Source organism: Meriones unguiculatus, chromosome 19, assembly GCF_030254825.1.
Source record: "Meriones unguiculatus strain TT.TT164.6M chromosome 19, Bangor_MerUng_6.1, whole genome shotgun sequence".
NCBI classification, from domain to species: domain Eukaryota; kingdom Metazoa; phylum Chordata; class Mammalia; order Rodentia; family Muridae; genus Meriones; species Meriones unguiculatus.
Genome location: NC_083366.1, coordinates 4,440,227 through 4,467,458, shown reverse-complemented (window position 1 = coordinate 4,467,458; position 27,232 = coordinate 4,440,227). Strand labels below are relative to the sequence as shown.

The window sequence follows — 27,232 nt, the reverse complement described above, 5'->3', positions numbered from 1 at the left end:
AAGCCAGCCCACAGCTTAAATAGCCTCTGGGTAGCCAACCCCAGCATGCCACATGGGCAATGCAGATAGGTCCACATACATGGAAGCAAGCCAGATCCTCAGCCTTAGCCAAAAGTGGAATTGTTCGTGACAGAGAGCACTCACCATCGGGAGGTGGAAGGCGGAAACCAGCTCCATCTTTAAGGCACAGCATTCCGCAGCTCTCTATAGTTCCCCCTTTTTGTTTTAGACGCATCAGGCAAGAGTAGAGATCTGATCTCTGATATTAGAAATAAATTGGGACTTTGTACTGATGTTCATTTAGGTGTCATCCACCCAAAGAGCATCAGACCCGTCCGATACCTTTTTCTCAGAGGTGGGACCTGGGGTATCAACCCACATTAAGCGCAACTTTTATATATCCCATTTAGTTTAATTGGTACTTTGAATAATAAATTGTTTTTCAGAGAGAATGTACTATTTGATGTTGTTAATGAGATTATTTTAATGTTTACTTTAGCTATTGTGAGAAATCTTATTTTCTTATGTTTTAAAATATGATTCTCCATTGTGGAATTCTAATTAAATTGATGACTAGCTTTAAAATATTCAGTATGATGATATATAAAAACAATGCAGTGAGTAGCGACAAACACTACTTTTATCAGGCAAGCTAGGTGTTAATTGTTCAACTGCAGCAGAGTGTTTTTCTGTGTGCTGTAGTTTAGTAAGTATTTACAGATTTCACACTCTTGATAGAGGTCACCATTGTTAATAATGATGCCAATCTGGTTTCAAGATCATTTAAGGGCCTGTTAAAGAAATAGTGATGCAAAATAAAATTCAACAGAGATTGTCTGAACAAAAAAAGACTCATGGATCAGGAAGCATCAGAAAGAAAAGGAGGTTATGAGTCTCCCTAGAGAAACCAGCACAGAAAATTTATGGACAGACAAAGATGAGGAAGAAGAGGAGAAGGAAGCAGGGAGAGGAAGAGAGGGAATAGGAGGGAGAAGCTCTTTCATGGCTATACCAGTTGCCTGCCTTATTTGCAAAGGGTCCAGAGGGAGGGCCCAAATCACAGTTCAATGACCTAGTTGGTTGGACTGAAAATTAATCAAGTATAGGAGTACCTCCAAGTTTCTGCTGGCTTCTGATAGGGTGTATAAGCGTATAGAACAAGCTGCAGCAGGAGCTCCAGCCTACGTGCCCCAGACCTCCTGCTCATGTGTTTCAACAGAATCAGCAGTTTTAGGTGAGCTGCAGGTAACAGAACATTACCTCTGTTATGAAGCTGATAGCATTTATAGTCATTCAGTTCAACAAACACTACTGAATCTCATGCATTGTGGTCTCTGTACTGCTGTTATCACTTGGAAAGAGAGAGAGAGAGAGGAAAAAAACACAGGAAGACAAAGAGTTTAGCTATGTCTGCTGGTATGGGCTTGGCCCTCCTGCTGCTTAGGACCCTGAGGCAAGAAGATTGCAAGTTTAAGGCCTGCTAGGTTACAAAGAGAATCAAAGCTAACTAGACAACTTAGTGAGACCCTGAAGAAAAAGTAAAAAGAGGGTTGGGGATATGGCTCCATGGTAGAATGCTGTCAGGGCATATTTGGGGTTTCTTGGTCCATCCCTTAAATTGGGAGTTCGACAATTATTTTCCCTGAAGTTAAGTTTGAGAAGGCTGGAGAAGAAAGTACACTGGCAATTCCATGAACAGTTTTCTCCCAGTTATGAACTGTGTGACATGTTTATCTATATTAAAATTATAAAGTATTAAGGAAAAAGAAAATTTAGTTTAATTTGAGGAGGCTTTAGTGAACGGTGTTGGACTTGAACTGAACATTTTTGAAGTATTTAAGATTTTTAAGTGGGAAAGTAAGGGACCGTAAGATGTCTATCTCCAAATGAGTCATCAATAACATTACCTCTACATTAAAGGCTCAAGGAACATCCTAGAAGAGTAGGCATAAACATGGTCAGAGCCAAAGGACCAATATTGCTACTGTGAGAGAGTGTCTGATATTGCTACCCATGGACTCTCAGCAATATGCATGCTGCCACAAGACCAAACCAATAGATAGGGTAACATGGATAGGGGCAAACTTTACAAAGGCCCTCCCTACCCATAGAAGAAGAGCTACAATGGGTGTTGAGAAATGGAGAACCAGTTTCCTTCACAGATGAGCCTCCTGATGGTTACCCAATCCTAAGTGAAACACATGTACATGCGAACATGTACATGTACATGCCCTGAACACATGTACATGTGGGCAGCAGTAATTGGACACACACACACACATATATGCAGAACAAAAAACTGCAGAAGAAAAGTCATTTTTGAGAGGGAGGTCAGGGATGAGTTAAAGGGGGTGAAAAGGGGAAATTATGTAAATATAGTGTAGTCTTACAGGAAATTCTCAAAAATATTAAATTTAGCTTTTGCAAGAAAGAAGAGTTAAAATTGGAACTTTCAATGGGTTCAATAAGGTGAATGAGGAATCAGAAAGAGATCACTCTTATTTATTTATTTATTTATTTATTTATTTATTTAGTGCATATACTGCTATATGTCTGTGTACCACTGCACAGGAGTGGAGGCCAGAAGACAAGTTGCAGGACTTGGATCTCTGCTTCCACCGTATGGAGTATAGGGCTTGAATACAGATAACCAGGCTTTGTGGAAAACAGCTTTACCCAGTGAGCTATCTTCACAGACCCAAGATCATTCTCAATAGTGTTCAGAAATCAAAGGGACATTGGGTATACTCAGAGAACTGATTCTGGGAACACAGTAGGGAGGATACTGGGTATATACTATGAAGTCATGTTATGGAAAACTGTGAGTGCCAGGAGAAAAATCATGTAGAAAAATCATGACCCACTCAAGATTTCTAAATGGAGATGTAATTGATGCCTATTAAATAAGTGACTGTTTAGAGACCAGACTAAAAATTAGAGTCTCAGATATAAATAGACAAAATAGAAAAACTAGAAGTAGTTTGTGTACCTCACATGAAAGTGGGCAGCAAGGACATCTTTAAACCAAGAACATATTTTTTCTTGTAGGAGGACCCTTGAAATCTCCTTTTGGGGGCAGGTGTTTCAAAGATCTGAATAAATCTTTCAGTAGAAATGTGAATGGCTTAGCCCAAAACCATCGGCAGAGATTTTTTTTTAATGCAAATCCTGGTTTGATTAAAATGGAGTTTCAGAATGACTTGCTTGCCACTGTTGTGGTGAGTGAATTTACGCAGGCTAGATAGGGTCCACAAGTAGATGATTCTAGAGGCTCAAGCAACAATCATTGAGAACCATGAATACACATGAATGCTTAAAATAAAGAATGTAAGGGACTCAAGATTTCAAACTTGGTGACAAAGGTCATGTAGTACTATTAAAGCTGGGAAAGGAAATATAAAGATGATCTCATTTCCTGCTGTTAACAGCTGGGGATGGTGTTTACACACACCAGGAACCAGGAGCCAGCCAGCTGAATAATTTGGATTTACATTAAATCTCATTGAGGGTTTGAAGTGAAATTTATTTTCTTTCTTTGGCTTTTGTCCATGTCAGGGTTTTAAGCATAGCTCCTGGCAGATTGGCTTATTTAAAGGATTTCCAGTAATTGGAGTACTGTCTGATGTTTAAATTCTGTTAGAAATAAGCTGAAATGTTGGCAGAGAGAGAGAACAGCTTGGCTTATGGATGGACAATTGTGTTTTGAATGAATATCATCATTTCGGGTGCAGGGTTACATATGGGTAACCTAGTGTACAGGGTGTCTCCATATGACAACTATTGCTCTTTCAGTTAGATGCTATTTTCCAAAGAGGTCATTTTACTAAGAGGGATGAAGTGGATTAGTCAAAGTGGCTTCAAATTGCAGAGCTCAAACATGCTGTGGTGTCACTTGACTGTAATGCCTGGTTTCAGGAGATTTGGGCTAGAGGCAAGACCCTGTACCTAAATAAATGAATAAACAAATAAATAAACTTTTAAAAAAGAAAACAGTAGCAATGATCAGTTTGAAAAACTGACACATGAAAATCTTAGTATTAAGAAAAAGTTGAGTTGTATCAGAAACCATGTTAAGTGCTTTTTGTATGCTAGCTCCTTTAGTTAGTAAATAATCCCCTTATAATGCACTTTTATGAGTCTTTCTTTCCAGGTGAAGAAACTGGGGCTTCAGAGGGTAAGCACATGGCCTGGGACTATGCTGAATTAGGGGAGAGAGCAGATGTAGGCAATCTTAGCTGATACATTGTGCCCACCCTTCCTGGCAACAAAAGGTCCAACAAGGTGATTGCATACTTTATGACTCCATACTCCACACACACAAGACAAAATTTCTGTCATGTGTGAAGAAACAATGTGTCATTTGTAAAATATGCCACTGAGTACTTAGCAAGCTATGCTCCCATATTTCTGGCAGTGGCTATTTTTACTTCCTGAACTGGGCTTGGTATAACTGGAACTTCCATTTCCAGAAACTGTGTAGGCTCCTTGTACTTTTTTGTTAGGACCCAGACTTCCTGAGTACTGTTAACTTGGGTTAAGAATGAGGAAAATCATTTCACAGTTATTATAGGGAATAAAAGCCATATACTAACACAACAGTGAGAATAGCAATTGTGTTGTAAACAATTGCAACAACAGAGGAGACCTTTGAAAATTATGTACACTAAATAAAAATTTAAACTAAATATATGCCATATTAGTTAAATATTTATATCTTTACATGAATGGAACCCTGAAAGAATCTAAGAATATATTTCTATAATAAAAAACATGTTGAAGAAGTTAAATTTTCTATTTTTAAGCTATCATACTAATGAATAATTGTTTGTTCTTCTAACAGCTGAATTTTTATTCCTCTTGTGGGGCATTTATCTCTGCTATGCAGTGCGGACAGTCCCTTCAGCATTCCATGAGCCACGCTACATGGCTGTTGCAGTTCACAATGAGCTCATTATCACAGCTATATTCCATACAATTAGGTAAGTGATCCTTGGAGGTGGTACCAACACTGCTGTATTTGTGGGATGTGTTACGCTTTAAGTGGCAAAGCTGGAAAAGATGAATAATGGAAATATTTAAGAAAGATAAAGATTTATGAATATCTAATTTGTCGCAGAAACAGCAGGTGAGTCTTGTTGCCCTTAATGCCATCAGATGGGTTGTCTTATTCCTAACTTCATTTCTTTTTTTTATACTTTTTTAAGTTTATTTATTTTATATATGAGTGTTCTATCTGCATTTACACCTGCCAAAAGAGGGAATCAGTTCACTTTATAGATGGTTGTGAGCCACCATGTGGTTGCTGGGAATTGAACTCATGACCTTTGGAAAAGCAGACAGTGCTCTTAATCACTGAGCCATTTTTCTAGCCCTAACTTCATTTCTTTTGAGGATTAGTTCCATGGGGAATTATTTATATGTGGTACTGAATTTACCAAGTTACAACAGACACATATATGATAAAGTAGCTGTAAGTTAATAAAAACCCATCCCTTTTTATTCACATTTAATATGCTTGTCTATGCTTCCAAACTCTTAGTGCTCAGACAACTCATGTGTATGGGTTCTACTGAATTCCTGTTCAGTGTGATGACTGGATTGTTGTGTCCATAGCTCCCTGGCATCCTCCTGTTTTAGGTATGACCTCTGAGCCTAGAATTGATCAACTAGCCATTGATCTGTGATTGTCTCATGTATCTCTTCAGCAGAGGAATAGAAAGGAGGAAGGATGGACAAATGAAACTGTGCATTTTACTTTTGAGACCTTTCCCGTGCTTTGTAATAAAAAACAAAATGAAAATCTCAGGAGCCAGATAAAAAAAGGAATCCTAGCATTTTATTGACAACACCAAAAATGTCATCTAATTGCTTGAAAAATACTGAAAATTAGGATACACTTAAGACTGTAATTAGAAATCTTGAGTGTCTTTGTCTGATGAAAGGGTTAAGGTTCATATTCTTCTGATGTTCAGAGTTCCCTGGAGTTAGGGTAGAACAGGAGGCTTGGGAACATGAGGAAGTTTCTCTAGGTGCTTGTCTCTCATTTAACCAAAATTCAGACCGTTGGGACCCAATGATGCCAGAGAAAATGTGACACTATAGCAGCTGTAGTGCTTAAACTTTTAAACAAAAACAGAAGGTTATCTACTGTGGAAACCCCATCAGGTCAGGAGTCAGGGAACTTGACCAGGTTTTACCTTGCTGCACCTCCAGAGATGGAGAAATAAAAATTAGAAGAAAGTAAAAAATAAAGAAAATAAGGCATAGGAAAGCCATGATGGAGAACAGAATATGAAATTAAAAATAAGCCGAAGGAAAAAGACTTCTCACGTCTACTAGAATAAGGTACTCAGGTCAGAGAGGGAATGCTCTGGATCCAGACTGTTGGACAAGTCAGAGCAGAAGACCTTGTCATAGTCTCATGGGATAAAGCTGAAGATTGCCTTCCAAGTGATGTCACCTTTTGTGACTAGTGTGTTAAGATTTAACAAGCACACGTTTCTGTAACCAGCTGCAAGGTTCATGTTAGACTCTCAGGACACACAGAGTGCTAAAAAGCCCCTTTTAGGAGATTCACCAGGCCTGCTATTATCACAAATGGACTATGGAGTGAAAAGGAGTTTTCTGCTTTTATTGGTTTTGTTTGTTTGTTTTTGGTCCCATAGTAAGCTGCCAGCTTTCATAGAAAAAAAAATTGCTCAACTTTAAGAAGTTCAAAGAAGTGGCCTTAATGTACCTGTCTGCTTTGGATGACCTCTGTTTGGTTTTATCACTAAATATGATTTTTTTTTCATGTTTGTAGCAGCTTTTTTTTCACATATTTTTTTCTTTATTAATTACACTTTATTCACTTTGTGAATAAAGCTTTTTTTTCACATATTTTTTTCTTTATTAATTACACTTTATTCACAGGGAGGGAACCTCCCTGTGGTTCCCTCCCTCCTCTCCTCCCAATCCCTCCTTTCCTCCACCCTCTCCATGCATGCTCCTCCCCAAGTCCACTGATAGGGGAGGACTTCTTTTCCTTCCTTCTGATCCTTGTCAGTTAGGTCTCATCACTAAATATGATTTTTAATGGATTTGGAAATTTAAGCAAGCCCAGGTCAACAAACAACTAAATTGTTTCTTACATAAAATTCCAAAGATACTATAGTAATGAGGTAACATGTAGTCACTATGGAAAACCATAAAACAGTTAAGAAAGAAGTTCATTCACAATCCCCAAAGATAAACAACGTTAGGACAGTAGCACAACACTCCGGGTATTTTTATGTATGTGCATGTATTTGAGTCATTATAAATTTTGGAATTTGTATGGCTAGAAAGGACAAATGAATGAAATTAGTTTTACTCAGTAGGTATATAGAACATAGGTGGAGGAAAGTAATAGAAATAATATGTAAAAACAAATATTGTAAGGCCTTATTTACACATGGAATCAATTATTCTGATGCTTAGAAAATCCCAAGAATAGAAGCGGTAAAATATTCTTTAATAAACAAGATCCATTTTAGTTTTCTTTTTTCTTGAATAAAATATTGTTGACTAAGACTCTGGTTTTAGAAGAGGCATGCTATCAGCATGACATATGCGTTCTTGCTGGTCCTCTTGAATTATGAAACTTTATGTTGTACATATATTGCATGTGTATGAAATTTTATCATGTATATATTTACTTTCATTCTTATAAAATTGTGAGATTACACAAAAATAAACCAATGTCAAATAACTAAATCCTGAAGAAAAATGTGTGAATACCCTTCCTGTGCTCTGTGCTAGTCATTTACTGGCTTTTAGAGCTGGCACAAAGTGACCCTTTAGGAACCTGCAAGATTTTATTGTGTTTGCTTTATTTTTAAATACTGCTATGCTCCTAGATTTCAGATCTGTTTTTGCACACCTGAAATACCATAATCAAGAAAGCAGACATGGGGTATGATGATTTATCCTCATTTAGAAAGACAAATGGGATATGCATTGAACGTATGACAGGAGTCTATCGCAGAAAGCATCTGAAAGACTCTACCTAGCAGTGCTCCAAAATAGATACTAAGACTCACAACCAAACCTTCGGCAGAGTGCAGGGAATCATATAAAAGAAGGGGAGTTTGATGTGGAAAGGATAGGAGCTCCACAAGGACCAAACGTATCTGGGCACAAGGTCTTTTCTGAGATGGACACTCAACCAAAGTCCATGAGAGGATAAAACCTAGAACCTCTGCTCAGATGTGACCCGTGATAGTTCAGTAATCAATTGGTTTCCCATAGTAAGGGGAACAAGGACTATTTCTAACATGAACTCAATGACTGGCTCTTTGACCTCCCCACCTCCCAAGGGAGGAGCAGTACTTTTAGGCCACAGAGGAGGACTTTGCAGCCAGCCCGGAAAATACCTGACCAAAAGCGAGTCATATGAAAGGGGAGGAGGTCCTCCCCTATTAGTGGACTTGGAAAGGGGCAGGGAGGAGATGAGGGAGGGAGGGTGGGATTGGGGAGGGAATGAGGGATACAGCTGGGATACAGAATTAACAAAATGTAACTAATGAGAAAAATAAAATTATGAAAAAAAATAAAATAAAATAAAATTAAAGCTTTAAAACTACTTTCTGGGGATACAAAATGAATAAAGTGTAATTAATAAAAGTTAAATAAAAAATTTAAAAAAATAAACCACTTTTTTAAGAAATTTCTAGCCAAAAATAAAACCTGGCAGTAATTTAAGGCTGATTAAATCAAAAGTAATTAATAGCAGCATTATTTCAAAGTAACTTTTTGAAGAGCCACAGTTTTCACTTAAAGTATAGGGAATCAGCCCTCCTTCTGGATACAGACAGTAGCTTGTGAAGTAGAGCACATATTTGCCTTAGTCTATGAGACAGGATTTCTCTTCAAAAGGGTGCTCACAGACGCAAATCCATTTCCACTGATGTGCCTTTCTGCTCCAGTATTTGCAATGGCCCCTGAATGACTGAGTTTATATTATTTTCCCTACGGCACATCATTCATATTTATCACCCTTGAATAAAGGAAACATTAAATACATTCAATAGCTAAGTAAGGCCTCTTTTCTCACAAAGGAGGGAGAGAAGGTAGCAGTCCAGAATGGCCTTTTTAAGGACATGCGAGCTGTCATCAGTATCCTGCACTTCCATGTCTGTGTTTAGTTTTCTATGTCTCTAGAAGCATAGGGAAATATCTTCCCAATCTGGATGAGCATGAGCTTCTACTTTAGCTTAATGTTCTAAAAGGAGGGGTGGAGTTGGTAAATGAGAAAGTGATATTGCTGGCATTTTTGCTTTAAAAATAAGTAATATTGATTTCCTTAATTGTCATTGCAAATCACAACTTTGTCATGAATCTGATACATTGATTTAAAAATTAGTTTAGTTGCTTTTAGCCATTAATATGTTTGTTTTTGAGTCATACTTATTACAATTAATTATAATTAATAATTATAATTATTAATGAGAAGAGATGTCTCAGTAATTGAGAGAGCTTTTTGTTCTTCCTGAGGAGCAGGGTTTTGTTCCCAGCATCCTTACTAGGCAGGTCAACAACTGCCTGTAATTCCAAAACTACAGAAATCAAAAAAATTCTTCTGGTCTCCACAGGCTCCTGCACACATATGCCCACATTTACATATGCACATGAATAATAATAAAATAAATACTAACACTATGAAATGTATTAGTGTGTAAACTTTTTAAAAATATTTTCCAGTTTTTTTCACTTCTTAGAATTTTATTTATATTTGTATTAATCACAGTTTATTCACTTTGTATTCCTGCTGTAGCCCCTTCCCTCATCCCCTCCCTTATCCCCTCCTAATCCTACTCTCCCTCATCTCCTCCCATGCCCCTCCCCAAGTCCACACATAGGGGAGGTCCTCCTCCCCTTTCATCTGACCCTAGACTATCAGGTCTCATCAGGACTGGCTGCATTGTCTTCCTCTGTGGCCTGGTATAAAAGGATATTTGATCAACCATGTTCATAGCAACTTTATTTGTTGTAGCCAGAATCTGGAAACAACTCAGATGTCCCTCAACTGAGGAATGGATAGGAAAATTGTGGTGCATTTACACAATGGAATACTACTCAGCAATTAGAAACAAGGAAATCAGGAAATTTTTTTTTCAATGCAGTTTATTCAGGAACCTTGAACAATCATCTGACCCTGGGGAAAGCCTGCCCACAGCTTATATAGCCTCTGGGTAGCCAACCCCAGCATGCCAGGTGGGCAATGCAGATAGGTCCACATACCTGGAAGCAAGCCAGATCCTCAGCCTTAGCCAAATGTGGAGTTGTTTGTGACAGAGAGCACTCACCATCAGGAAGGTGGAAGGCAGAAACCAGCTCCATCTTTAAGGTGCAGCATTATGCAGCTCTCTACAGTTCCCCCTTTCTGTTTTAGATGCATCAGGCAAGAGTAGAGGTCTGATCTCTGATATTAGAAATAAACTGGGACTTTGTACCGATGTTCATTTAGGTGTCATCCACCCAAAGAGCATCAGACCCGTCCGATACCTTTTTCTCAGAGGCGGGACCTGGGGCATCAACCCGCATGCAATCAGACATTCTCTTCTCTGGGTCCAAAGCAGCTGACCCTGAGTGCAATGCTTAGACTCGCATCCTGAGCGTAACATTTTAGCTTTTTATGGTAGCCAACCATGCTTGGGGAGACTGTCCTGCTTCAATGGCTGTAAAGGCCTGAATGATCATGGCTGCATCACACTGTTGTGAGACTCTAATCTTGCATATATACCACAGGCAAACCAAGGAGACCAACACCAGAAGGCCTGCTAACGCTCCCATGCCCGCCCATTCCTTCAGATGATTCATGGCTGCAGCAATCCATAATGATAATCCTGTGGCTAGTCCTGCGTCCACTCTGGTAGAATTTACTGTGACAATGGCCACTCTCAGCTGCTCCATCGTAGTATCGAATTCTCCAGTCCAATTACCTAAAATATAGCTTGACAATTGTTTAGACAGATTTGCAGCACAGGAAAAATTCTCATGTTATATGCTAGTGACTCAAAGTCCAACATATTTTCATTGACAGCCAAGTTGAGCGATTTGCCATAAGGTATCAATTTGCTCCTGCACGAGGTCAATCCTCTGATTGAACACCATCAAGCTTCCTTTTAGTTGAGCATTAATTCCTTTTTGTACAACTAAGGCATGAGCTACATTGGCTAAATGATTATTCAGGGTCTGAGCAGTCTGCCCAGTATGACTCATGGCTAATGCCCCGGTGGTAGCTCCAACAGCCGCCAATGAAATGGCAGTAACAATGGTGGCTGTAATTCCAAGATCCCTTTTCTGTCTGAAGAGAGTCATAGCGTGAGGGGCATCAACGGGCACAGGCATGCAGTGAGGCATGTGAGTAACCAGGGCATACCTAAATTTACTAGCATTCCAGCATTGGGCAAAAAAGGAAGTATCATTACCACAATTACTTGGCTCTATCTGGCTAATAATGAATAAAAATGGGGGCTATAAACAAACAGGTGTGGGCTTATAGGAAATATTATGAGAAGCCTTAACCCCCTCGTTGGAACATGCTGCATCAGTTCTAGAACTAGCAGTGGTGGTGTCCGAGGTCTGAGTAGGTTCAGGAGACCATTGCCCCCAAGGGCGAGACGTGCTCCATGCCAATTGACTAACTCCATATTTTCCTCCACTTTTGAAAGTCATTTAAGGTTCTTAAATTATTTTTTCCCTTTTTTTTAAATTTTTCATCAATTACACTTTATTCATTATGCATCCCCTCATAAGCCCCTCCCTCCTCCCCTCCCATTCCCACCCTCCCTCCTCCCTCTGCTTGCATGCCACTCCCCAAGTCCACTGATAGGGGAGGTTCTCCTCTCCTTTCTGATCTTAGTCTATCAGTTCACATCAAAAGTGGCTGCATTGTCCTCTACTATGGCCTGGTAAGGCTGCTCCCCCCCAGGGGGAGGTGATCAAAGAGTAGGCCAATCAGATTATGTCAGAGGCAGTCCCTCTTCACATTACTATGTAACCCAATTGGACTCTGAACTGCCCTGGGCTACATCTGTGCAGGGGTTCTGGGTTATCTCCATGAATAGTCCTTGGTTGGAGTATGAGTCTCTGGGAAGTTCCCTATGTTCAAATTTTCTTGTTCTGTTGCTCTCCTTGTGGAGACCCTGTCCTCTCCAGCTCTTACTATTTCCCACTTCTTACCTAAAATTCCATTCACTCTGCCCAACAGTTGCCCATCAGGCTCAGCATCTGCTTTGATAGTCTGAAGTGCAGAGGCTTTCAGAGGCCCTCTTTGGTAGGTTCCTAGGTTGTTTCCTGTTTTCTTCAATCCCCATCCGGAAAGGCAAAGAGGATGGACATCAGAAGAAGAAAACATTTTAGCTTTTTATGGTAGCCAACCATGCTTGGGGAGACTGTCCTGCTTCAATGGCTGTAAAGGCCTGAATGATCATGGCTGCATTACGCTGTTGTGAGACTCTAATCTTGCATATACACCACAGGGGAAATCATGAAATTTGCAGGCAAATAGTGGGATCTAGAAAAGATCATCCTGAGTGAGGTATCCCAGAAGCAGAAAGCCACATAATGTATATACTCACTTATAAGTGGATATTAGACATATAATATAGGATAAACATACTAAAATCTGTACACCTAAAGAAGCCAAGCAAGGAGGAAGACCTGGGGTAAGACGATCATCCTCATGCAGAAAGGCAAAGGGGATGAACATGGGAAGAGGGAGAAAAGAGGCAACAGGAAAGGTGTAAAGCCTGCTAGGAGAGTACCAAGCAAGTGAGAAGGCAACAGAGGGCCTCTGAGAAGGCAACAGAGGGCCTCTGAAAGACTACCCAGCAGGGTATCAAAAGCAAATGCTGAGATTCATAGCCAAACCTTGGGCAGAATGCAGGGAATCTTATGAAAGAAGGGGGAGATAGGGAGATAGGAAGAACTGGAGGGGACAGGAGCTCCAGGAGAGCAACAGATCAAAAAGTTCTCAGTCCAGTGGTCTTTTCTGAGACTGATACTCCAGCCAAGGACCATGCATAGAGATAACCTAGAACCCCTAGAACCCCTACACAGATGTAGCCCATGGCAGCTCAGTCTCCAAAATGGGTTTCCTAGTAATGGGAACAGAAACTGTCTCTGACATGAACTCAGTGGCCTGTTCTTTAATTACCTCCCCCTGAGGGGGGAGCAGCCTTACCCAGGCCACAGAGGAAAACTTTTCACATTTTATGTGTCATTGAAACAAAATTCTAATTCTCTAGTTTCTAAAGCAGTAAAATAGTATATTGATCATTTGGGAATATACAGTCTGTGTGGAAAATTAAAATGAGGGTTATAATTACAATAAGACCTTTAAGAGAACAGCCCCTGTTTTGGGCGTGGGGAGGGACCCTTTTAAACAGAGGTCTGTTTGCATATTCACCTGTGAGTTAGCAGGAGGTCTAAAGCAGGCTTCAGTACTAAACCCTCCTCAGCAGCTTGAAGAGGGATTTATAAAGCCCTCACTGGAGATTATTCTAAATATTATATTACAAATTATTTAAGGCAATTTGATAATTTTTTTAACATACCAATGCTTTATTTTAAGAGATTCATCTTGTTTAGTATGGTGCTCACAGGTAACAAATGTTTATACAGTAAACAGAAGAGATTGAGCCCCAGCACCACAAAAGAAGAATGAATATAAATAAGGGGGCCTCTCAAAAATTATTAGCACATTCATTTATCTACTATATTGTTCATTGAATGTTTTGAGATTATTTACAAAGACAAGTAAATAATTAACTATTCCTTTCCCTCCTTCATTTCAGCTAATGTTTTTAACATAAAGAATGTTACAAGAATCTATTCAGATGTGACTTGCAACTAAAGTTGCCTGAACTACCAGTCTTTAACTTCTGTTTTGAACTCGTGTGTGTTCTTAGCTTTGTAGAAACAACACACACACAGACACACATCATATTAATATATGTAAACATAAAAGTATTAGCTTGGTCTATATGTAGGCACAACCTTAAGTAATAACTTCACATCCCTGCCAACCTGAAAGTCATCTACACCTTTATTTTTTGGTGATGAAAAGATAAGTTATAGTAACAGCCTTTTTCTTTTCTTTTTTAAATACATTAGAAGGAAATGTTTTTAAGCATGCTAGCTTTTGAAGCAGAAATTTCTCTGTTGATTGCTAACGTGAAGAACTTTCCTTTCAGGTTTGTGCTGACCTCAAGACTTCAGCCTGACTGGATGCTGATGCTGTACTTTGCACACACTCACTTGACTGTGACAGTCACCATTGGGCTGCTTTTGATTCCAAAGGTATTCTCCTATTTTTTACCAGGCAACTGTCTGAAGGCTTGTGGAGTTATTACTTCTTTTTAAAGTACCTGCCACTATGGACAAAGGACGTGTGGAGTTCTGCTTGATGCTCCAATGATTGTTTATAATATTTTTCCTCATGAAAGCGAGTGTCTGCTTTTGTTGGGAATTTATTAATCATCTTAAATAAACTTTAAGTACCTTAATTTATACCAGAAGCCATTATCTCTTTTAGCACCTTTACAAATACTTTTTATTTCTACTTTGCTCTTGCTCTTTATGACATTCAAAGCCACCCTTGCTGAAACTGACAGGATCATCTGTTTTTCAAAGAGATATCATGCTTTTTGAAAAAAGAACCTCTATTTTCACCTTCAATGAAATCTTGAATTTTTGTGTAAATAGAAATAAGTGAAAGTAATATTATGTTTAGAGGAATGTCTATAGTGGTATATTTTGCTAAGATATGCTTAGGTTTTAAAAGGAAATGGGAAAATGACTCAGGACTCAGAAGATGTAGATTCTAGATTGTTATTTACCTTTAATTAGCTGTGTACTGTAACATCAGCCAAGGTTCTGTTCTGAATTTCAGTTTCCTCAGAGGTAAAAGTCCTCAGGATAAAATAAGATAACATTGAAGTTGGAGCTAAAAGGAGATTATATAAGTTACAGTATTGTAATTACAGTATTGTAAAAAAAACATTTTGCAGTGTACATAGAAACATTATATTACAGCTAAACCTACAATTGTGGCTTCTTATCTTTCACTTCTGGCTTCATTTTACCTCTCACTCTTAACCCTTAGGTTAAATGTGAATGAAAAGACAAAAGAAAAAGGAAAAGAAAAAAAAAAGAAAAGACAAAAGAATTACAAACAACATTCATGTCTATTTTTCTGCCTCCCTGAGTTATGTTAACTAACCACACTGTTTTCATAGAGTACCCTCTTATTGTAGTTATCTAAGCTCTTTAAAATTTTGAAATACAAATTATATATCTATGATGGATATTGATACTGTTCCTTCTATAAATTATTACTGATCTGCAAAGAGAATGTAAATCTATGTTCACCTTGTACATTAATGTTCACAGCACCATTATTCATAACAGTCTGGATGTTTACCAGCTGATAAATGTATAAGTACAATATGATATTTTTATAATGAAATATTATTTGTCAATAAAAATTAATTTGATGCAAGCTGAGTATATCATCAGTCAGTAAGGCATTTTCCATACAACCACGAAAGTCCAAGCAAGTTAAATCCCCAGAATCCATGTAAAAAGAAGTCAGATGTAGTGATACATAGTTATAATCCCAGTGCTGAGCAGTCAGACACAGATGGGTTCCTGACGCTTGCATCAGCAGAGCCTGCTAAGAGAGTACCAAGCAAGTGAGAAACTCTGTCTAAAAAAATAAGGTGGACAGTATGCTCCTGGCCTCTACATGCACATATATACAGACACACACAGAGACACACACTCATGTGTACACATGTATGCCTACCACATTAATACACAAATACATATGCACACATACCCATGCACATACATATACTCTCTCCACATTAATATACAGATATGTATATATCTATACACACAAATGTATATATATATATATATATATATATACATTTGTAGTATCTATAAATGTATATATACTACAGCCTGTGCAAATCATGAACACTTAATGCCAGGTAAAAGGCCAAGCTCAGAGGGCCACAACGTGCTTCACAAATCCATCTATATAGACTGTCCAGAACGGCAAATCTGAAGACAAAAGACGAATAGTCATTTGTACTACACAGAAAGGGGATACTAGAAATGATAGTGTCAATGGTTCCAGAGTTCTTTCTGAGTGATGAAAATACTCCAGGATTCAACAGTGGCAATGTCTGCACAACCTTGTGATACACTAACATGATCTTTAAGCTAACCAAATATTATTGAGAGATTTTGCTAGCACTTAGAATAATTACAACACAGAGGTAAAAACTGTGTTCTGAGAGCTGTATTTAGGTGGAGCGAGAGCAAAAATAAGTAAGATAAATATTTAAACTTGCATTTTAGATAAAGTTCTAAGGAAAAATGTTAAGCAAGAAGTGTATATCTGACAAATGCCTGTTTGTGTTTAATTTTTATGGTGGCTGGGGATCAAACACAGGGCCTTGAGCATGTCAAACACAGATTCTACCACTTGGCTATAGCCCTACCTCTTGACTTTTCTTAAACTTAAAATTATGTGGAAGAGAACAATTCTGTTCATCTAAGTGCCCTCTAGGTGGTATAACCAGTACCTTCTGAGTCTCTAGCATATTGACCACTCATATCTTTAAATGCATGGTGCCTGTGGGTCTCACAAGAAAAGATGAAAATGAAGATTTAGTCACTATGGTTTTCTGTTGTAGGTGGTTATTAATATTTACTATTGTTTTATCTTCTTGTAAAGCCTGCTGCTAATCTTAAACAGCTATATAACCAAATCACCACACAGAGACTGGGTTTTTAGTTAACCTAGAACACAATGCTAGGCAATATTTACTCCCTCCTAAACCTTCAAGCCCTCAGTTTCCTAACATTTAGATTTCCCACATTATACTTGCTTTTTGTGAAATCTTAGGTCTGGTTCATGCTCCAAGTCCTCCAATCTCTCTCCTCCTGCTCTGCTCTCCTCCTGCTCTCCTCACCTCCAACTCCTCCTCCTTCTCGCCCCTTCCTGTTCTCTAGCTCCTCCCCTCTTTCCTGTCCTCTGGCTCCTCCCATTGCACAACATTGTATCTAGTTGCTTTATTTGTGTCCTGTTTACACAAGAGTTGAGACAGGATGCTTATAGTGAGTATCACAATGCAATATCCAGATTGAAACCAGAGAGTTGGGGCTGGGGAAATCAGCATTTGAATGAACAAGGGTAATGCATATACATTTTAAAAGAACATTATACCAACAGTTTTCAATAAGTTCTAATTACAAAACACAGATTGTTGTTAAATGGAAAATTGCTGCTTCCCATATTATTGCATACTAATGTATAATGGGTATTCTAATTTTGTGCCTGTTACTGTAATAAAACACAATGAGGGAAGAAGGGTTTATTTGACTTACAGTTTCAAGCCATAGTCCATTGCAGTCAAGGGGAAGTTGAGGTAAAAACATAGTGAATAGGCACATCACATCCATATTCAAGAGCAGAGAAAAAAAATGAATGCAGTAATACTCATTGATTGCTTCATCTAGCATTCTTTCATCTTCTGTCGTCCAGGCCCCATTGCCTAGGGTATGGTGACACCCACAGTAGTAGAGGCCTTCCTACATCAATTAGTAACCAAAATGGTCCCACACAGACATGCTCATGAATCAATCTGATTAGACAATTACTCAACTGAGACTGTTTTCTCCAGGTGATTCTAAGTTGTGTCAAAGTTGACATTATAAACTAACTAGCACAGTTGGTTAAGCTACTTGTTTAATAAAAGCCACCTTTAAAAATATTTATGTCATGAAAGAAATGATCTATTAAATTTTAAGTACAAATGCACTCTGAGAATTACTCAAGATTCTAGTCCCAAATAATACTGAACACACACTTCATTGTGCACAAAACTGAGTTCCATTTTGCTTTCATTTGCATCAATGTTGGTGACAGTTGTCTGTTTGGTGGAGCTGTCTCAATATGATATATTAACTTTTAAAAGAAATATTTGAACTATTGATAAGCTGGGACAAGAGGCTCTATGTTTACTAAAATGTTATCTCAAATTTCATAAAACATTGTTTACATGTTGTATAAGCCGCAGCTACATTGTTCTTATTCTCTTTCCTGCCTTCAATTGCTCACCCAGCTCATTTTTCCTGACTTCAATACCTAAGGAAAACGCAGAGAAACACAAAAAAGTAAATACTATCACATTATAATAAACAAAATATGGTAAATGATATGCTTGAGGAGAAATCTGTAATGTCAGTGAATTTTTTCATTTTAATTTAAATTCTGTTCAAGTATCAATAAACAAGATACTCTGTGCTTTAGGGGTCCTATGACATACTTGTTCCCTAATGAACAAGGTGTGCTTAGGATTACATATCCTGTCCCCTGTGTTTTGAAAGATTATTTTATCTAAAGTCAGATGTAGTAGCTGGAGAGTCACATTCCTGTCTTCAGGGATAATTATGTGTGTAGATGAACAGATTATCACTGAAGTAGAAATTATTATATTATATATCAAAAAAGTTTTCATGCATACACAAGTTTATCAGATAGTTTCTCCTAGGGAGACTTTCTTATGATACTTCTACTTTTCTACTTGTTTTAATTTTCGGAAAATGAGTAAATTCAATTAATGCTGGGAGCCCAACATAGAGGCAAGGGTAGAGGTGGAGGGATTTAGTGAGCAGAGTGAATGTTGCCTCTCCCACAGCTCTAGCACATTCCAGGGAAAGCAAATCACAGCCAATCGTTGGTAAGTTTTGTGGCTTACTCCATCTAGATTAAAAAATAAAGTTCTCATTAGCACCTTATAAAATGGTATGCTATCTAAAAATGGGTTGATGGCTCCTTCTCATACTGACTCTCTACTGCAGTTTTCACATTCAAGCAATAATCCCCGTGATGACATTGCTACAGAAGCATATGAAGATGAGCTGGACATGGGTCGTTCTGGATCCTACCTGAACAGCAGTATCAATTCAGCCTGGAGTGAGCATAGCCTAGATCCAGAGGACATTCGGGTAAGGTCAGAGGGACTTTAGTTCAATTTATGCCACTGATACAGACAAGCATGTGTGGATTGAGGCATGTGTATTCACTCTGTCTCTGAAGAGAAAGAGGATGTCTATTTGAGACTGAAGACACCACTGAAGTAGCAACACAGTGTAGAATCATGGTATAATTATGCTGCACAAAGCTGCCTCAGCCCTTACACTTGCCTTGGTCATACTTCCTAATCTTGACTGGCATTATTGACATACCATGCTTTTAGCAAGGTAAGACCGGCCTGTCAGCAGAGGCTTATTTAATATAATGCATGCAAATGGACCCACCTCTGAAGGAAGAAGTTCCTTTAGACTGCTGTTTCCAGGTTCATCTGGCACCAGTCATGAATGTATCAATAGCTACATAAGGCTTCCAACACTCCACAAGGGTACTGTTCAGGAATAGTCAGGATGCTGGGTTTTGTTATAATCTGGACTCAGTCTTGACTGCAAAAGTTGAAAATTCTGTGTCTTTACGCCATGAAGCAAAGGTAAAACCTATGAATTCATGTCTTAAAGTTTAAAGTTTATATAAGAAAAAACCCACAAAATTACTAGAAAGTTACAAGAACAAATTAAAATGCAGTCATTACAGTTGTCTGAGAAAGCTCAACCTTGTTTATGTAGACACCACTCCGGTATTTTCTGTTTGTAAAACTAAACCTGTGCCTTTTTTAATATCCTCTTGTCCTGACAGGATGAGCTGAAAAAACTCTACGCCCAGTTAGAAATATACAAGCGCAAGAAGATGATCACAAACAACCCCCACCTACAGAAAAAGCGGTGCTCTAAAAAGGGCTTAGGCCGGTCCATCATGAGGCGCATCACTGAGATCCCAGAGACAGTTAGCAGGCAGTGCTCCAAAGAGGACAAGGAGGGCACAGACCACAGCACGGCCAAGGGGACAGGCCTTGTCCGGAAGAACCCCACAGAATCCTTAGGGAACACGGGGAGACCCAAGGAGGAGTCCCTGAAAAACCGAATCTTCTCTCTCAAGAAATCCCACAGCACATATGACCATGTGAGAGACCAAACAGAAGAGTCAAGCAGCCTGCCCATGGAGAGCCAAGAGGAGGAGGCCACCGAAAATTCGACCTTAGAGTCACTGTCAAGTAAAAAACTGACACAAAAGCTCAAAGAAGACACTGAAGCAGATTCCACAGAGTCGGTGCCTTTGGTGTGCAAGTCTGCCAGTGCTCACAACCTCAGCTCAGAGAAGAAATCTGGGCACCCACGCACGTCCATGTTACAGAAGTCACTCAGTGTCATTGCAAGTGCCAAGGAGAAGACACTCGGGCTGGCTGGGAAAACACAGACTTTAGGTATGGAAGACCGAGCTAAGTCCCAGAAACCTCTGCCAAAAGAAAGAGAGACAAACAGGAAGTACTCAAATTCGGATAATGCAGAGGCTAAAGATTCTGGCCTCCCAAACTCCAGTCATTTGGAGGAACTAAGAAAGCCTCAGAAATCTGGGATTATGAAACAGGTCAACCTCCCCACTGCCAGTCCTGACCTGAGCCCCAGCACCACCCAGATAAAGGACAATTTTGACATCGGAGAAGTGTGCCCTTGGGAAGTTTATGACCTGACCTCTGGTCTTGTGCCTTCAGAACCAAAAGCTCAAAAACACGTATCAATTGCAGCTTCTGAAGTGGAACAAAATCCAGCTTCTTCCTTGAAGGAGAAGTTTCAGCACAAGCCTAAGACAGCTGAAGGTCTTCACCAAGCCAGTCACAAGAGCACAGATAAGACAGAGTTATGCCCCTGGGAGAGCCATAGTCAGTCCCTTTTGGAAGATGAAAATCGTCTGATTTCTAAGACTCCAGTTCTCCCAGGGAGAGCCAGAGAGGAGAATGGAAGTCAACTCTACACAACCAATAAGTGTGCTACGCAATATGAAGAACTGCCCCTCAAAGCCGTAGCATCAAAAGTAGAGAATGAAAATCTCAACCAAATGGGAGACCAGGAGAAACAGACATCCTCTGTGCATATCACTTCCGGCTCCTGTAACTCCAGTAATAACTCCCATCAACCATTAACATCACGAGCTGAAGTGTGCCCCTGGGAGTTTGAGACCCTAGAGCAGCCAGATGCTGAAAGAAGTGTAGCGTTAACCCCCTTCTCTGCTTTAAGTGCAAATAAGAGAGCAGGGCCTCGGAAATAGAAGGTCTGGGACACTTTCAAAGTGTAGCACCCTGAGAAGGAAAGGGGTAATCCTGAGTTTGGTAAAAAAATAAATAAATCTTGAAAATAAAAATTACCTAGGAATCTTTGCTAGCCTGGGGAAATATGGCACATAGTGTGGGAATGTGAAGGCATGGGCTAAAGAAAGTCAAAAGGCGTCAGGAGGAAGTCTGACTCAGCCATGAAAAGTCATTCCCCAAGTAATGCTGGGGAAAGCTTGGCATTTCATCTTGTTTGAGAGACTGCTCCATCTGTCAGTCTTTACCCATGGGATTGAGTGGTCTGAGCAAGATTAACCAGAAGGCACAGAGGGTGAAGGCATGAAATGTTAAGATGAGGAAAGGTTAGATACCAGTGACTGTAGTTCTAAGTAGCCAACTGAAAAGACCTATTTTACTCATTTAACCTTAGTAGCACTGCTAACAATGCACCCCAATATCTTTTATATACATGATTGCTCTCATTTTCTTAAAATGTATGTTTCACTACATTGTTGTGTCTCTCCAGCATTCCAGACTGTATAATTTTTGCAAATAACTTTGATATTATGTGACACAACACATTTATGCAATCTGCAGCTACTCAATTGTCATTGCAACCGATTGAATACCTGCTATCTATCAATTGTAGTTGATTCTTGGAGTACAGTAAGCTTTCTCTGGCTTAGGAAGACATAACTGTTATAATGGAAACTTTTAGTTTGGGTTATGGTTTATCTAATGAAGTTGGATTTGACTTTATTATTTTCCATCAAGGTTTGTTGTAATGTCTTAATTTTTTAAAATATAAGTTGAGTTATTTGTTGGGTACTTCTTATAGGGACTCTGAAGCTTTATTAATCTTGGAGATCAAGTGGTCCTGCTTAGTCATATGTCTCAGTAAGTTAAGGACAAATTATCCATTGTTTGTTCCAAGTCAGAGCTCAATCATCCCAATGCATTGTTCTTTTTAACTCTTTCAGTATTTTATATTAGCATTTCCTAAGGAATAAGCCAAGTGAGGAAACTGCTGTACATTTTTACCAACAGAAGAGGGAAAGTCTAGGAATGCTGCAAGAATGAGAGCATACTGCAGGTCCATAAAATTGCCTTTCATGACAAGCACAGGAAGGTAGCGCTTTCAAGGGATTATTTTTATAAAGAGAAAAAATTAACAATAGAATCAAGATCATTGTATGTATATATTTTATTAGGTATACTGAAAATATGATATTTTAAATTACTTTAAACTATTTATTCTCATAAACTTTTATTGATTGCTGGACTCAAATCCCAAAGAGATTTTATAACCTGATTTACTCAAAGCCCATGAGGTGGTATGGGTTCTTCTTTCTCCCCAGGAGCAGAACTTACAAGTCTGGCAAACTTATCACAAACCACCTAGCTCAAAATGCAAAGCGTATGGTTTGTTTGCAGCCTTTGAAGCATACCTGATAGAAGTTGCTGCATTCCATACTGATTTCCTAGCACGAGCATCCTCAGCTGCTGACTTAGCTGTCAGGATTTTGATCTTTAAATGAAATGCCAAAATTCACTCACATTTTGTTTAAAGATGAATAATTAAAAACTACAGCCCAGGCTTGTGTTCCTCCCACCATGAACACCAAACAACTGCTTACTTAGCCAAGACATTTTCCTCCAAAGGGATTGTTTTACATTTGGTGAGCAACAAGAATTTGCTAGGAGGATGCAAGATGGGGAGAAGGAATGAGAGGGTAAATACAAGGTGTTTCTTATTCTCAGTGGAAATAGAATCAGAATTCTTTGTATCTGTTATCAAACTTTTGTCAGTGTTTATTTTTTTATTCAGGAGCAAGCAAGCACTTGAATAGTTGCCATAAATTGCCCTTGCCTAATTGTTTGCTTTATGCATTACTCAGGTTGGTGGGGTAGGTTTGGAGAGTTATAGAAGTTTTATTTTTAACTACTGCCTTCATTAAGTTCTATCATCCCCTTCTTTTCCATCAAAGCCTATCTATTACATGACTTTAGAATACTATTTGAGGAGCATTTGTGAACTTGGTTTAGAGTTTCTAGACTCATGTACTTGTTTCACTTGTATCTGAGATCTGTTAACACTTGATCACCTCTGAGATTTAAGCAGGCAACTGTCACCGACTTTTTTTGCACATCAGGATGATCCTGCTTGACATGTGGCTTACAGAAGATTTGCTAAATTATACCTTGGTGATAGTCTGTCCCACATAGATTATTCTCCACCATCACAAGTCAGCACAAATGCTTAGGGTACTTCCTAGAGTTTCATTGTCACTACATATCACCAAAAGAAATTGAACTCTGTCATTCTGGAAGCTGTTTTCCCAGGCTGAGAGCAATAGAAAGTGCATAGAGTGTGAAGGTCTCACAAACATTTTCTAGGTTGTCCTTTTTGATGCATGTGCAGGATGCATTCTGTCATTGTTTTAAGCCAGGGTTTATAAATAAGTAGATTTATATCAGTCTTAATAGAAGTGTATATTTTATGCAAGAATTAAATGCTTTACAACATACATTATTACTCCACCCCTTGTGAGCTGCAGTGGCAATACGGACTGAAACCCGACAGTTGTCTTGTATTTGCTTCCTAGATTTCTGCATGCAAGTGGTGATAGGTAGGACTGACAACGCACTGCCTTTGACTTCTAACATATAGCAGCCAAGAGTTGTAGAGTCAACAAATCTGTAAGTCTTTTCACTTAATCTGTGGTTCTTCTAAAACTATTATCTGAATCTACAGCATCCCACCATGAAATATTTAGTTAATTTCTGTTGTGATGTGTTATAGCATGTAAATAACTATAACTTCTCTGCAATAAAACATTTATATGAAAATTATTAGTGTGTTCATCTATCAAAATATTTGACATTGATGCCCATGTGTGCGTGTGTGTGTGTGTGTGTGTGTGCGTCTGTGTGTGTATGTATGCACACACGCGTGCGTCTTCTTGTTGCCTACCTTTGACAATAAAAAGATTATTTGGTGCCAGGAAAACGTATAAGTGATTGTGATTTTTAAAAGTTCCTACCATTCAGTTTAGACTTATTTGTTTATTCAATACACACACCAGTAAGTCTGCTAAACTGTGATGATATAAAGATAAACAAGGTTTCCAAGAACACTCAGCTTATAAGAACATTCAGTCTGCACTTAGTACACCAATGGGCATCACTAAGTCACGGGGCTAGGGAAAGGTCAGTTAGAGAATTAAAATTCTCTGGAGCTAAATCTCAGAAAAATATCAGACATACAAGGGACAGTGTAAAACTGACTAGGTAACTGGGCAAGGTGTTGCAAGAAGTGTTTCAGTTAAACACTGTGCTATCCCACTGTACTGAATGGTAACAAAAACTTTAAGTAGGATGTGCTCAAGTCATTAGTAAAGAAATCACCTGCAGGGTATCGAGGCAGATGCTGAGACTCATAGCTAAATTTTGGGAAGAGAGCAGGGAATCTTATGAAAGAAGTGGGAGATAGTAAGACAGGAGGACAGGACAGGAGGACAGGAGCTCCACAAGGAGAGCGACAAATCCAAAATATCTGGGCACAGGGGTCTTTTCTGAGAATGATACTCCAGCCAAGGACCCCCCCCCCCCCCATGGAGATGGCCTGGAACTCCTGCACAGAAGTGGCCCATGGCAGTTCAGTGTTCAAGTGGGTTCCACAGTAATGGGGACAAGGACTGTCTCTGACAGGAACTGATTGGCCTGCTCTTTGATCACCTCCCCATGAGAGGAGAGCAGCCTTACCAGACCACAGAAGAAGACAATGCAGCCACTCCTGATGAGACCTGATAGACTAGGATCAGAGGGAATTGGAGGAGGACCTCCCTTATCAGTGGACTGGGGGAGGGGCACAGGTGGGAAAGAGAGAAGGAGGGTGGGATTTGGAGGGGAGGATGGAGGGAGCTACAGAGGGGGTACAAAGTGAATAAACTGTAATTAATTAAAATTAAAAATAAAAAAAGACTGTCTGAAGATTGCAAGACAGTGAATGAAGGAGAAACAAGGGGCACCTGGAACATTCAAAGAACTAGTGATAACCATGGTGAGAATGAGGCCCCAGGTAGAAAACAGGAAGACTGTTCCTGCACAAAAATTACATCTTCAAGTAGTGTTATTGTTTTGTTATTCTTATGTAAATAAAGAATCTAAATGATTAAACACTTGTGGCAAATATTATATTTGTTGTCATTTGGGCTAATATCAGATGCTTAACACCCCCTCTTTGAGGGAATCTGTTAGGTCTGCTGTCCCTGCTGTGGGGAACTTTAAATATTAGGCTGTAATAGGGTGTAAAAGAATGCAGCAATTAAGAGCTCATGTCAGAACAGCCATTTTCTTACTGGACATTTAAAGCAACTACAGAAAGAGAAGCAAGTGTCAAGATGGCAAGGAAGGGATTAAGCTCCAAATTCCTTTCTTTTAAAAGAGGATCAGCTATTAGCCCCTTCCCATCTGTTCACACCGTGTGTTCCATATTGGATGCTCACTATGAATATACTTCATAGGGCCTGTGACTACAACTCTTTGAACATACCTATCAAGAGATAACATAAAAATTAACAAGAAATAAAAATCAATTTTATATACATTATTTTATGATAAAGGAGATGAATTGTTTTTTTAAAAAATTATATTAGCTTATTTACTTTACATCCCGAGGTTGCCCCCACCCTCCCTTTCTCCCAACCCTCCTACTTCCCCTCCTTCTCCCTTCTCCTCTCCCTTTTCCTCCAGAAAAGGGGCCCTCCACCTCCCCTCATATTGACCTTCCCCAGCACATCAAGTCACATCAGGACTGAGCATATCTTCATCCCCTGAGGCCAGGTAAGGTAGTGCTGCCAGGGGGAAGTAATCCAAAAGCAAGCAATAGAATCCATGTTAGAAACAACCTCCCATCCCCTCTCATCAGGCATCCTATATGAAGACCAAGCCATTGGCCACACGTGTACAGGGGTCCTAGGTCCAGACCATACATGCTCTTTAATTGATGTCTCAGCCTCTGAAAGCCCCCATAGGACTGGGTTGTGTCTCTACTGGTCTTCTTGTGTGGTTCCTGTCCCCTACAGATCCTTCCATTTTTCCCCAAACACTTCCATAGGTGTCCCAGCATCTGATTTGACCCACTGCTGGCTGGAGCCTCCCAGACAACAGTCAAGTTAACCCCCTGTCTGAAAGCATAGCAGAGTATCATTACTAGTATCCAGGGCTGGCTCCCTACTGTGGGGTAGATCTCAGATTGGACCAATTGATTCTTTGTTCCCTCTTTGTCCCTGCACTTCTTGTAGGTAGGATCACAGGTCTTTTCGGTGGGTTGTTGTTTCCCTCCTTCTACTAGTCCTGACTGGATAGGAGGTGGTCACTTCAGTCTGCATGCTCCCTTTAGGAGTCTCAGCTAGAGTCACCCCCATGTCCTTCCAGGAGCCTACCATGTCACAAGCCTCAAACTTGAAAAAGAGATGTCCCCCACCTCCTCAGTTTCTATTCTTGTTCCCAGCCCTCTCACCTCCCATATCTGTTCTCACCATATCTGATCCCCACTCTTGTTTCCCTCCACATTCCACCTCCTGCCCAGTTCCCTCTCTTCATCCACTTCTGCTGTCTATTCTGGCACCCTCCCTTGGGCCCTCCTTGTTACTTAGCTTCTTTGGGTCTATGGATTGTAGTATGATTATCCTGTACTATAGGTCTAATATCTGCTTATAAGTGAGTACATACCATGTAAGTCTTTCTGGGTCTGGATTACCTCACTTAGGATGATCTTTTCCAGTTCCATTTGTTTACCTGCAAATTTCATGATTTCTTTGTTTTTAATAGCTGAGTAGGCTCTTTCCACTTTTTCTTCTAAGCAGTTTAGTGTGTCTGGTTTTATGTTGAGGTCTTTGATCCACTTGGACTTTAGTTTTGTGAAGGGTGATAAATATGGATCAATTTGCATTTTTCTACATGTAGACATCCAGTTAGAGCAACACAAT

At 39.4% G+C, this 27,232-nt stretch overlaps 1 protein-coding gene across 1 annotated transcript in view; it reads left to right on the top strand.

Annotated features, from left to right (window-relative positions):
- The window catches only part of Gpr158 (G protein-coupled receptor 158), a 561,148-nt gene extending 537,059 nt beyond the window's left edge, over positions 1-24,089 (top strand). The window contains exons 8-11 of the mRNA XM_060373102.1: positions 4,841-4,979; positions 14,220-14,325; positions 18,904-19,050; positions 19,772-24,089. Coding sequence (XP_060229085.1) covers positions 4,841-4,979; positions 14,220-14,325; positions 18,904-19,050; positions 19,772-21,238 — 1,859 coding nt within the window. The 3' untranslated portion in view covers positions 21,239-24,089. The remainder of the gene's footprint in view (positions 1-4,840; positions 4,980-14,219; positions 14,326-18,903; positions 19,051-19,771) is intronic.
- The last annotated feature ends 3,143 nt before the right edge of the window (positions 24,090-27,232 follow it).